Below are 13,609 nucleotides of genomic sequence, written 5' to 3' on the forward strand. Positions count from 1 at the left end.
TTATTCCTTTTCTGTAACTTTTTAAAGGGTACATTCACAACATATGCTGTATCTGGATCTGAATTTACTGTTTAAGCCAACTCCCATTTAAACCACCAAAGTCCCAGATCTAGACCATAGCTCTTAAACTCAACAGAAATGCTGATTTTGAAACCTATAGGCCAGAATAGCATGTCAACACAGCAGAACAAAGTTTCATTCAGGTCTTTATATAGTTAGAAGGAAATAGCCTAAGGTTCGACTGTTTCAGGTACACATATCCTCATTATAGGTTACTTTTGCCTTGATTTTTTCCTACTTCCATGTATGAGCAATATCCTTAGAGAATACCTAGTTCTCAAAATTGTCAGCATCAACCTGCCATTTTACAGGCTGTCAAATGACTAGTCACACACTACAATACCCCAGTGTTTCTGCAGAGGTTTAAATTAGGTGTTAGCAAGTGGTTTAAAATTAGCAGCAACAGTCCTAGTACTAGGTATGCAACAGATAATGAGAATTCACACTGCACTGATTGCTAGAAAACAGCAGCAAGAAGTTTACAATTTGCTCTCATCTCCTTTGTCTGGCAGTGGGTTCAGCAACCCTGTTCACTGTCTGTTAGCATGGTTACTGGTTTGATAAGCTGCCTCTGGCACACAACAACTGTTTTATAACACCATACTAATTGAACTTATCAGGTATTGGAAATGGTTAGCTGGAAGCACAATGGTTTGCTTGCACACCTCTAATTCCTCTGTTTGAATGGAGAAAACCTGAGCTGCAAGAAAGTGCTGGCATAGACAGTGCCCTGTGTCATTCAACCCAGAGAGGCAAAGCCCTGCCCTGTGTCCTGTGTGCATGCAGTTCAGCCAGCTTTCCCCTTCCTTAACAAAATTCTGTATTCCATGTTTGCTAGGTGTGACCGCCCAGATTCCCATTTTTCTAGCTGTTCCAAATAGCAGTAGGGGTAAAGCAAATTCCCCACAGAATTTTAAGGACCTGGTTTAATATCACATTGCTGGAAATTGGTCTGAGAAAGCTTTGGCATAGAAATTGAGTAATACAATGTTAATTCATGCCAGTATTTTGGCTATAAACCTTTTCAAAATACCTTTGCAAAATATTGTCTTTCTTTTTCTACCGTGTTCATCAAAACAAGGATGGTAACCAGTCCTGAGAAAAAGTGTTTTGTTTTTTTTTCCACAAAAAGAAGAAATTCAATGCATATGCATTACAAAGCTACAAGAAACAGTTTCAGTAATGCTAGTGTCCACAATACAGTATGCAAGAAAATATATACACTAGATGTAGCAAATGAAACCAGAATGAAGTGTAGCTCAAGGAAAACAATGAGGCTGCATCAATCAAGGCACCAGTAGCACATAGTCTAATTTCAAACAAACTAGAACAACAATCCCTGTGGAAATTTGATTCTAAGTTTAAGATAGATTTTAAGACCAATTTTTAGGATTATACTCTTTAATTTAGGATTTTTAAGCAGATTGACATGAAAATGAATGGAACCTGTTCCAGATTCAATAATTTTTTATTTCACCCTTATGCAAATAAATCCTCTGCCTTTCCAAAATTCCTTATTCAGTCAGGAAAAATGTCTCAGTCACATCAGCTGATTACTTAACTGTTTCTGAAAATCTCAGTTTTGCAATTACTAAGTCTGCCTATGGAAAATGGTTTGAGAGTCCACACACTCTTTGGCCTTATTTCATTGGTTTCAGTAAACTTAATGTGTTTTATAGCCTGTTCTTCAGTTAAGTAGGTCTTTGGTTCTAGGTTAAAAAGCTGTTGAAAATGGTGGAAACGCCTGTGAAGGCTGTCAAAGAACACGTCTTTATTTTCATGGCTAACAACTAAGAATCACAAAATATTTAGAACTGCCTAGAACCTATTTTCATGTATTAATGATACATGCACATAAACTGGGCCTTAATAAGCTATTTTACTGAAAAATACTGGTCTTGAAAAGTGTGATTGCTTTGTTGCAGAAAGCATGGACATAGATCTAATTTCATTTTTTTTGGTGTCTGACAACTGCATTCACAGACAATTAATTCTTTAAGGTCTGTGTAATACCTATCTGTAGGCAGGTTCTTTGTCTGGGAATATCAAAAAGAATAGGTCAAGCAACTGCTCATGTGCAATCAACAGTTTTTCCTGCAAATTTTTCTAGGGAAAATCAGGAAGGTAAGTCATCAAGAACATATGCATGTACTTGTGTGAAGGGAGAGAGAAAACTAGGGGCTATCAGTATTAACTGGAGGATTGTGAGAAAATGGTTTTCCCCCAAATAGCCTCAACAATGAAACAAGACCATATTCATCCACCTCTATCCTGGTCTGCATTTGCTTCTTTTCACTCCCATTATCTCGTGTGGGGACTGTACCCTTGCCTCTGATTGACTAACATATCACTTCTACATCTGAATTAAAGGACATGATATTTGTGGACATGTCACTGTTCATAATCCAGACAAGTACTGAAAAATCTAGGGAGTCCCTCTGAAGTCAGTGGGTATGACACATACCCAATGCATTTGTGAGCAAGTGGTGTGGAGGGCCTGGTTTGCTTCTCTGCATTCACATCCCAGTCCTGGTATCACAGTCGGACCTTGTGCTTTAGCTTTGCCTCCTCTAAATACCTTCAGAACTGAATCAGTTATGGTCTTTTACATCTTTAAAAGAAAGAAAAATAAGAGACCCGTCTTTCTTGGGGCACTGCTTCAGGAGCATTGTATAAGGTGCCCATTTTTCTTGAATTATTATTTATAAAATGAGTACATTTCTTCAAACAACTCAAAACATTACCATCTGGTTTTGTCTATGCTGGGGAGATGTCTATCTGCAAACCACTGAACATGTAACAACAATACTAATAACTGTCACTTTACTACGTTTTTTTCTGCACAAGAACTGTCTTTTCATGTTGTCTGTGTATGTCTGAAGCAAGGAAGTAAAGCTTTAGGTATTACCATACAAATAAGAACCCCAGTATTTACACTGTGAACGTCTGCCAGCCGGGATTAAACCAATGTACCCATTCTTATATAATTCTTATACACATTATAGAAGTGAGAAACTCCAGCTTTAGCAAGAATACGTGTGGAATATGAATGCACCCTCAAAGTTCACACACAAGGAAAGCCGTTCATCATTCACACACCAGTGGAGAAGGTCTTGTGCAAGTTTACAGAGAGCTTTGTATGATTTATAGCAATCTGATGTCAATATTTCTTACCAGTTGGAGAGCATAGTGAGCTGCTGATATTACATTGATAGAAAACCATTGTGTTCTGGAAAAAAAGCCAGCTCCCTGGTATCCATCTATATTATTCTTTCTGACATTGTGAATGTGTGAAAATCCTAAGGACTGGCTAGAAACCTACAGTTTACTCAACATTCCCAAGTTTCAATGCTGGCAAAGAGTAGAGGTCAGCACTGGTACAATGGATCAACCATAATTTTTCACCTCATTTTTTAGGATAATTTAGGAAAAAAAAAATCTTTTTGATCAAATTCAAATTAGAAATGCCGTATTTGTAATTCACCATGACAAATGCTAAGACCTCAGCCTGTTGACAAGAATTAGTCCAGCTCACAATAAAATAATTTGGAAAAATGCAATATTTGCTATCTTTCTGTTCCTTTGGGGAGGGCTTTATGATTATATTTTTAAAAAAATAGCTTAACAAGTATTTTAATTTTAATTATAGGAAAAATCAATCTATTTCTTAATCCCTGCAGTTCCTTTATGTATAGCCACAGTAAGCGGAAAGTTTGTAAATAAAGAATAATTTTCACCCTGTGGTAGCTTATGCAGAGATGTCTCTGTGTATTTCAGCTAAACATTTTAAAAGTCTGATTCAAGACAGCCCAGTGATATTTCTAGCACTAGAAATGCATATAGAACTACAGGATAATTGGACTGAGGCACAAATATTCCCTTTATGTCTCAAGCCATAATGAACACAGTAGCCCTATGAACTAACTGTAATTTTATTTTTCTTTGTTTCAGCTTCTTGCACAATGTATTCCATGAAGAGCATTAAATAGGGCACTTGCAGTGATGTATAAATTATAGGAGTCACTTCACCTCCTACTGCAAGGTTATCTTGCTGCCAGATGCACCAGGAATATATTGCAGTAATTCGTGACAGGAAAAGAGGAGCAAAACTTTTAGTAATGATCATAAATCACTCACAGTCTACACTTCACAGCTCTGCCTGTTAGAAAAACAGGTACCAGTTCTGCGACCAAACCATCACAAGGTGTCTGAGAACATACAGTTCTGAGCCATTTTCATCTATCCAACACATGTTATCACAGAGCAGGACTGTACATGCACAGGAAACAGTTTGCATGCACAGCCCCACACTGTTCTGCTCACAGGACAAAGCCTTCCCCAGAGCAGTGACTGAACTGTAAGAGTCATCTTAAGCAGTGGTTTGTTCACTCTCTTGGCTGCACTGATGCTTTGGAGATTTCTGACTGTCACCAGCTGTTTCCTGCAATTCAGTGAGCATGGCCAAGATGCAGGAAAATTAAAAACATGCTCAAAGATCAGTCCATAATCATCTATCCTATTAATCTTCTTTACTTAATAATATAGAAAATAACTGATCCAATTTCTTGCTCTGAATCAAGAATCAGGGCTAAGAACGGTAACAAATGCTACCATTTGGTATAATCATTGAACTCTGTCCTGACTACTCTTACTCTTTTTTACTTACAGAACTAGTATAGGACAAGATCTGATATCAATTAAACACTGTCCTGGGAAGTAGAAACCAAAAGCTCCCAGACAAATCAAGGGACGATAAAGTATTTTCTTTGGTTGCAACATGTGAAGTTCCATTGGTAGAAAGACATTTTTTTGAACGTGAAAAAAGCTTATTTCTATAAAACCCCTCTTTCACTTTGAAGGTTGTCTTCTGTTAAAACTCCTAAAACCAGCAAATGCCATATATTTTGGCTTTAAGACTGCCAAAACCTCTTATCATCCAATTTCTGATGGGGCTGCCAGGAAAAGTTTTCAGCCTAGTTTTGAACTTAAACCTTTGTCAAGTCCCAGATTGGAGAAAGACTTAACTGTCACTTGCAGAAAAAGAAGTGTTTGTTTGTATGCCTAAAACTGTAAAACTTTTTCCCTGGTTGAGACTTCCCTGCCATTAAATTCAGTGATTTCACTTCATTTGACCCAGTTTGGACCTCTCTGCCTTTTGGAACATTTCAATAGCTACAGAAGTGGTTAGATAATAGCTAACAAATAAAATACCAGCCCAGAGTAACTGGAACAAATAAGCTGTGTGCAACAAATGCTCACTGAAATTCAGCAGAAAGCAGAGATCTCTATAGAGCTCAACAATGGCTGGAACAGCAGTCTGGATGTGCAGAATGGCAAATTGTCCCCCTGCAGTTTTATACGTCTTCATGTAAAATCAGTAAACAGTTCCAGGTCCTTTTTTTTTTTTTTTTTTGATAGGTTCCCACTAATATTTTTCATAACTTGTCTCCAAAATTAAAAGGCTTTATTATTTCTTCTATGACATGAACTTGAGGACATATAAACTATATTTTTGTTTTATTATTATCATCGTCAACCTTTGTGCTGTTATTAGCATTTAGAGTAGGAGAGGGGAAGGTGGAGACACCACGAAAGCAATACATGTTGTCCCACCATACAAAACATAATGCAAACAAAATATGTTGACTAAGTTTTGCATGCTAATAAATTTGTTACGACTTCATCCAATTACGGCACATTTAGCAGTTTGTATACCACAATGAAATCTGCAATTATAATTTTTGTGACTTTATGTTCCAGACAAGATGATGGGTTTGCTGCTCAGCAGCTCCTAATCTGGTTTACATTTTTATGTCCCATATGAAATTTGTTGCAAATTGCATCTTTCCATTTATTATTTAGAAGACAGGTGCACGGAAAGCAAAGCTGGTGGTGGCAGATCGGGACTTGTTAGCCACTACAAACTGCAACATAACTGTAGTAGAAGAGAAGCCCTATTTATGCATAAATCTCACTAATTAGTAAAATCCACATAAGCAGCATTTTCTGTGATATATAGGCATTCCATATTCAAACTGCTTTTTGAATAGGCTCTCATTTTTTGCTGAGAACTTTGGTTAGAAATAGGCATATTATGGCAATCATCATGGAAATGTTCAGTTATGGCTCTGTCAGTGAAATTGCATGGGCTTTGGCCATTCCTTGATTGTATTCTTGCTAGAAAAATGTTGACCTCAGAGCTCTGAGAGCATCATCTCTTGCCATGGGGTGGATTCCTTTGCTGACTGGCCATCAGGATCCCAGACTACAGCCTCTGAAGTGAAAACATAAAAGTAAAATTGCCCTAAGCATCATATATTCGGCTTCCTAGAATTATCTGTTAGGAAACACAATCTTCACCACCATTAGTGGGGACATCGAGGAGTAGCTGTGCAGAAGCAACTCTCATTTGCAAAAAGGGGAAAAAGCTGAGCTGAACCACAAGAAGAATTCAAATGGAGGGACATATCCTTTTGTATCTCCTATCCCAAATTAAAAGAAAAAAAAATAAATCACTAATCTGTCACTGCCAGCAAGATCATCCCTCTCTCTTTTCAGTTCCAACATACTGTTGGGAGTAGCTCAAACCCACATGGAGACTGCAGTATTACCGAGATGGAGCAGTGCCTACCTGACTATTCATAATAAAAGGTTATTCATAACACTAAGTGACTAAGACTTAAACAGCTTACAGAGAAACAGATATACTAGAAGTTATGACTTCAGTAACCTCTTTGGTTCAGGCTGTTTCATATATGATAAAAGGACAAGGCTGATGAAGGCAAATTAACAGCTTTTAAAAGTTTGAGAGTGGGAGGATGAGTGACATTTTGATGAGAAGAATGACAGATAAAAAGATCCAGACAATTGGGATTATGCAGAACACAATTCCTGTGCCAATCCACACATTTTTAAAAAAGCAGTAGTAGTTGGTATCCAAAAAATGAAACAGTAAAACCATTCTCAAATAAACAAAAATGAGAAGTGAAGCTGGGTGATGAATGATAAGCTAAAACAGGAAAGCTAAACATTAGGATGTAAAGCTAATGGCAATGTTTTGCTGGAAGACTAACATTCACATTCTTCATCTGAACCATAGTTTGGACAGAAACAATAACCTGTCAGAAAGCTTTATTTCACTCCTCCCATCAGCTAAATGACTGTGCATGGCTCAGGACTACCAAGCACTGCAGCCCCAAATCTGAAACAACCTCAAAGAACAATTATTCTAAAATTTCATTGGTTTCAGTGAGCTGTAAGGCTGAGAAATTACAAATACATCTTTAATACAAAAGATGCATTCTCAGAGGATTTGGGAAACTATTTAGTGCCAGGTAACCAATATATTGCTTTCAATTACCTTATAAAATAAAATAAAATCAAACAAACTAAATGCCAATTTATCTATTGAACAGCACTGACTGAATTAACTAAGGCAAGGAAGCAACTGGCATGAATGAGCTCAGAGCCATATGAGCTACTGCAGTGACTCATACTGGACAGGACAGTCTTGTAAAATTGAAGAATTTGTAAATGAGAATCAAAGTGCAGAAAAATATATCCTGGAAATTAATTCCCAGACTTAAAAAAAAAAAAAAAAAAAAAAAAAAGGTGAGTGTACCCACTGCTGCTCAGTTTTAAGAATGATCATTCCATGTTGTGGCATTTTGAAAATTCCTCTAAAATCCTTTTATTGGAAACCAAAAGAAACCAATCCCAAAGTATTATCATCAAATCTGTAAATATCTTCATTCCTGGAAGAGCTCAAATGTCACCCCACAGGTCCATCAGACACCGAGAAAGTCATAAATGTCTTTGCCTTTACTTCAGTTTAAGTAAATAATTCTTGCATGTGAGTATCAGGCTATACGACTTGAAAAAGGAACCACTCATTTGCATTTGAAGCAAAATTTCATCTGTCTTGAGGCTATGTAGACTGCCCCAGATTTTGGTGTTGTACTAAGATGGCTCTTAGTCACAATTTTGCATTAATATACTATTCGCGTATTAAATTGATTTCTACTTGAATTAAGTATGTTACTGAACAACAAATAGATCTTAATTTTTCTACTATTGTGTTATAGCAATTACCAAAGATTACCAAATTCCTAACTAGCAGTAGGTGTGCTACTAAATAGCACAGAATTGAAGGAAAAAAGAAAAACTGAGATATATCTATTTAGTACCACAAGCTGTTCACTCAGAAAATGTAAAAGCTAAACCAAGCCAACAAAGAAAGCAGGAGTAATCCATTGGACTACCTGGGATTTTTTAAAGGTTACAGAGCAACACGACTCTTCAGACTGATATTAGGAAGTTCTGCAGCCCTTTCATTTCTGTGATAAATGTTTGGATTTTTAGGGAGGTATGTAGTATTTAATTGACCATAATTGAATACAATTGAATCTTCTGGATCTGACTGCCCACAAAAGTCATGAATGTCCCATCCTTGGAAGTGTTCAAGGCCAGGTTGGATGGAGCTTTGAGCAACCTGATCTAGTGGAAGGTGTCCCTGCCCACGGCAGGGGAGTTGGAACTAGATGATAATTAAAGGACCCTTCCAACTCAGCTCATTCCATTATATCACAGAGAAGGATCTCCACTATTCAGTGGGAGTAAGAAAGACATGGCCAAAACACTACAAAGTTTTTCTTCCATGGAAAATACTAGAATGTCAATATATTTTGTTTCTAATCAGAACTAAAACATACACTCTGAATAGTTTGGACTTGGGAAAAAGCCATAAAACAATTTGAAATTTGAGACTGTTGAATTCTACCTCTTCAGGTTTTATCTACCTATATAGAATTTCATACCACAAAATTCAACATGAACTCAACTCTATCCTCTAGTACTTAAAGTGAGCCTATAAGAAAGAGAGACTTTTCATAAGAGGATGCAGTGATAGGACAAGAGGGAATGGATTCCAACTGAAAGTAAGTAGATTTAGATTAGATATTAGGAAAAAACTCTTTACTCTGAGGGTGGTGAGGTCCTAGAACAGGTTGTCCAGAGAGTTATGGATTCCCCATCTCTGGAAGTGTTTCAGGTTTGATGGAGATCTGAGGAATCTATTCTAGTAAAAAGGTGTCCCTGTCCATAGCAGGGCAGTAGGAACTAGATAATCTTTAAGGTCCCTTCCAACCCAGGCCATTCTGTGATTCTACAACATAACACTACATTTTAAATATGGTACTTTTATCTTATTTGGGGGAAATGCTTAAAGGACAAACAAGTGCACCATCTTCCTCCTAAATGAAGTTGTACCTTCTTTATCACTCTAACATAGTTGCAGGGGTCCCAGAATGCCCTTCCCAGCCCATCCTCAGGTCCTTAATCAAGCCATAACCTTGCTCAGATCATGACTTATTAGTGTGCTCTCATCTGCTGTCTTTGAGAAATGGATAGCAAATTCTCCCTGTGTAGAAAGGGTAAACTCTCTGCCTTGTCACAGTTCAACCTCTCCTTGCTGTGTAAGAAGGGACTGTCCTGCTAGATGGGACTCTGGGGAACTGGAGCATGCAAATATGAAATAAAAGAAAGTAATAAAAAAAGTTGACTAACCTAACCCACCTGAGCTCGGCTCACAGGGATCGATGTCCTCATCATCGCTAGGACATTCAGCCGAGGCCACCAGGATGTCATCTGTAGTCTGCAAAGAAAATAAAAGTCAAATAGATATACTTGAATTGACTGAACATGTTGTAAGACTCTTGCTGAGATTATGCAAGGCCCAGAGCATTCCAGAATTAATGTGTAATGGCACAGTGACACTCTCCAACTCTGTATTAATGGGACTTTGCTTTTCAATTTGCACTTGTCAGTTTTTAGAATTGTGTTAGATATCCAGTGTAGGCACTTAAACGTTTTCATATTTTTTTGTAATAAGAACAGAAAGTAGAAGGACAAATACATATATTGGGGCTGCTGGTCTTCCCTCTTTATCTCAAAAATCTCTACTATGGTATTACTGAAAACATGGAGGGCATTAAAAAACAAGTCAAAATAATGAACTGCTTGCAGCTGTTAAAACTATTACAAATGTAGTGATGCCTTTCTCCATTAACTGCACTTTCTTTCTCAGATGTAGAGCTAAAAAAAAAGGAAAATAAGAAAACATGTCTTTTACTGAGTTGAAAGCTATTTAATGAAAAGAAAGTCAAGGAAAGAAAACAATAATAAATGTATACAGCGCAGAAATTATCATGCTATTTTCTTAAATAAGCAAGAACATCTTTTCTTAAATAAGTGAAGTATTGCCTTAGTGCTATGTTTAGGTCCAAGGGGTTCTAGGAACATCTGCCCAAAATGCATTTGGATAGTTCTTTGTATAAAGAAATCAAATAAATCTGGACAAAGTAGACAAAACAAGGGATGTATGATACAACACATCATAAATAAACTGTAGAATTCCTATCTTCCTATCTACTGCTTCTTACAGTGCAAGAACAAGGAGATATTAAATGAAACACTGAGACAAGCAATCTGAACCTGAAAAACTGAAATACCTTTTCAAGCCACCTCTGAGAACAGTCACTTAGAAATGTAATAAGAATATCCACAGTTATTCAGGGAAATAATAACAGGGAAATATAAACCACCATGCACCTGGTTGTTTCTCAAGACATGACTAATGAGGTTAGGAAGAAGCTTTTCCTATGGGCAAGACATTTCATAACTGTCCATTTCAGGTTCCTGTTCACCATATCACAAAGGAAATACATAAAGAGAATAAAATACTACATCACATGGAAACAAGAAGCTAAGGACACAGCAGGCAAAAAAAGCCATTCTTGGATTCCTCCCTATATATATATACATACAAACAAGGAGATACAACCCATTTCACTGAATGTGAAACTTTTTTTCTTTATCTCTCCCTGAGTATAGAGGAGGGACATAAAACACATGAAAGTTTTCCCTCATCAGTTTAAATCTGAACATGTAAAAAATTTATTTCTGTGCAGTAGGGCCAAAGGCTAACCAATGTTGTTTATCATTATTATTCTAACTGGAGTTTTAAAGCAAAGCATATTACAGTAATAGGCTTTACTTTGTCACGCTTCAGGAATATTAATGAATATACGCTCTCAGCACTTCTGTGAAATAGGAAAGTGATACAGGAATACATTCATTAATATGTGAGACATAACAAAGAAAAGCCTATTATGATAGTAATATATTTTAGAGGCAGAAGACTGGGGCATAAGAGAATGAAGTAACTTGCTGAAGGTAACCAAAAAAGGCCATAGACAACAGCTACATTTAGATGTCATAATCACAAAAATTATCTTTCCTTATAGCTGTGAAAACTTGTAGCTGGGGGAAACAACTCTGTAAATCTGTAATGCTGCCAAAATTAGCTGGCAGATTTGCAGAATTTAAAAAGACATGAAAAAAGCATTCTAGTTGTCCATTCTTTCTACCATTTAAAAAAACAAAGTTATAACAAAAAACAGCTGCAAACACCTTCTTGAATTTCTAATGTCCATTTCTTTTCCCCAGATTACAACCATTTAAGCTTGAAAACCAATATCTTAGTCTCCTAGAGGAAAAGTACTTATGTTTTTCTTTAGAATCACAGATAAGTATAAAGAAAAAAATAACCGAGTAACCAGTGAAGCCTGCACATAAAAGAATATGTAAACCCCACAAATATTAAGTATAGAAAAGTACTAATCAGTACATAAAGTATCGTGCATCTCCTAAACAGTTTAAATTTGGTCAGTGAAGCCAGAGTGTCGTATTTTTCCTTCTACCCACAGCACTGGAGAAGACTATACTTTTACGAGCTGCAGCCAGAATTCTGAACATTTACCAACTGATCACTGAGGAACTCTACACAAATACCATCAAACAGAGAGGATCAAATCCATACACAATAGTATCTGCAAGAAATGATGGTCTGTGAGATCTACTGGTCTCACTGGAATTTTGTTTAAGGTTGCTTTGGTACATGCATGGTTGAATGACCCTTGTAACTTGAGTGACCTGAGAAGAAATGATCAGACAGATTTACAGGATTATTGCAGTGTGTCTGGTTATTCTTGATATAGGATAGCATGGTAAGACTTTAAGTAACTCTACTTTTTTGTACAGTTGGCAGTACATTCAATATTCTGGAAATTCAAAATTACTGAAAAAATAATACACTTTAAGTATCTTAATGTCTGAGAGATACTTTGCTCAGTTACTCATAAGAGAATGTCAAAACTGTCTTTATAAAGTGACACTAATTCCAATCTACGAAAAGAGTATTCATACTTCTACAAGAAGAAAGGGATGTTCTTGAATGATAAAAATGTATGTATATTGTGGGTACAGAAATGAATAGCACCTTAAATAAATGTGAATATAGCACATCAAGAAAGACTTCATTAATGTCTCAGAATATTAAAGGAAGTAATGTATGTTTCAAAGTCAATACTTGGTATAAAACTAATTTTCTTGCAAGCAATAAATCAAATATCAGTAGATGAATAAGAAGTGAAGTGATAAGATGACCTGAAAAGTGTTTTTCTTCAGAAAAATATGTCAGGAAGAATTCCAGTTTAAGTATCAGTTAACAGATGTGTCAAAACCTCCCTCTATCCTCCCCTTTCCCCAAACCCAAATACTTTTGTGCTGCTACTCATAGATATTTTTATCAGAAAAAAAAAAAGGCAAAGGAGCTGTGAAAGGCAAGTGAGATGGCACTGACCGAACTACAAATGAAAGCCATCGGTCTGGTTAACAGAATTTAAAATGGGATTTGAAATTAGCTAAAACACTAGAGAATATAAAGAATATATAAATTAGATACTATGGCCCAGCTCCATAAGAGCTCTGACTGACAGGAATTTACCTGAAGAGAGAAAAGGATTTAGACCTAAGGGTGTCAGACATCCACAGGGTGCAGATCAATAATGCAAGATAGAGTAATATGTTTTACTTACCAAACATTATCTTTTCCTCATGCTTTTTAATTTGGATGGGAAGATTTAAAACAAATCAGTTCTCCTAAGTGAATTGCCATTGTTGCTAGCACTATGGCTAATTTACAGGACACTGCTTCAAGCATTCTCATTAATCAAGGATTTAAAAGTCAGTGGAAAATCCCTTATTTACAGTGAGTGCCTAATAGGATAACATCCAACTGGTATCATCATAATACACGATTGGATTAGAACGTCTCTTGGGCGAGTTGTTCAAATTCATTTAAGAAGTGATACTCCAGTTGTAAGAGATTAAAAAAAATATTAAAATATCAGGTGTACAACCTGAAAGGCAAGGCACAATTTCCTTTGATTGCACCTTCTTTTCTTTGTGTATTTTCAGAGATTTGTCAGATTCAATTTGCAGATATAGCTGTGCAATTTAAAATGCAGTCTACTGTAAAATGTGGATTCTTAAAAAGTTGGACACCAGTATACATTTTATGAAAAGGATGACAGAAAAAGCTTAAAAGTAACATGCCAATATAAAAAAAATGGACACAACAATCCCTTATTTAGTAAAAGTAGAAGTCACTGCATAATGTTGGTTCTGACAATTGTTCAGGGGTGTGGAT

The 13,609-nt window shown here is 36.4% G+C and overlaps 1 protein-coding gene across 37 annotated transcripts in view; it reads right to left on the reverse strand.

The window, feature by feature from the left end:
- Nucleotides 1-13,609, reverse strand: part of NRXN1 (neurexin 1) — a 703,850-nt gene that overhangs the window by 10,252 nt on the left and 679,989 nt on the right. For 26 of the 37 annotated variants that reach the window (XM_050314497.1, XM_050314498.1, XM_050314525.1 and 23 more), the window contains one exon: nt 9,625-9,712. In XM_050314497.1, the coding sequence (XP_050170454.1) occupies nt 9,625-9,712 (88 nt within the window). The remainder of the gene's footprint in view (nt 1-9,624; nt 9,713-13,609) is intronic. The other 11 variants (XM_050314526.1, XM_050314523.1, XM_050314524.1 and 8 more) reach the window with 1 other exon arrangement.

The sequence above is a fragment of the Myiozetetes cayanensis genome, unplaced genomic scaffold (genome assembly GCF_022539395.1).
Source record: "Myiozetetes cayanensis isolate MyiCay16 unplaced genomic scaffold, myiCay2020 scf2-11, whole genome shotgun sequence".
Lineage (NCBI taxonomy): Eukaryota > Metazoa > Chordata > Aves > Passeriformes > Tyrannidae > Myiozetetes > Myiozetetes cayanensis.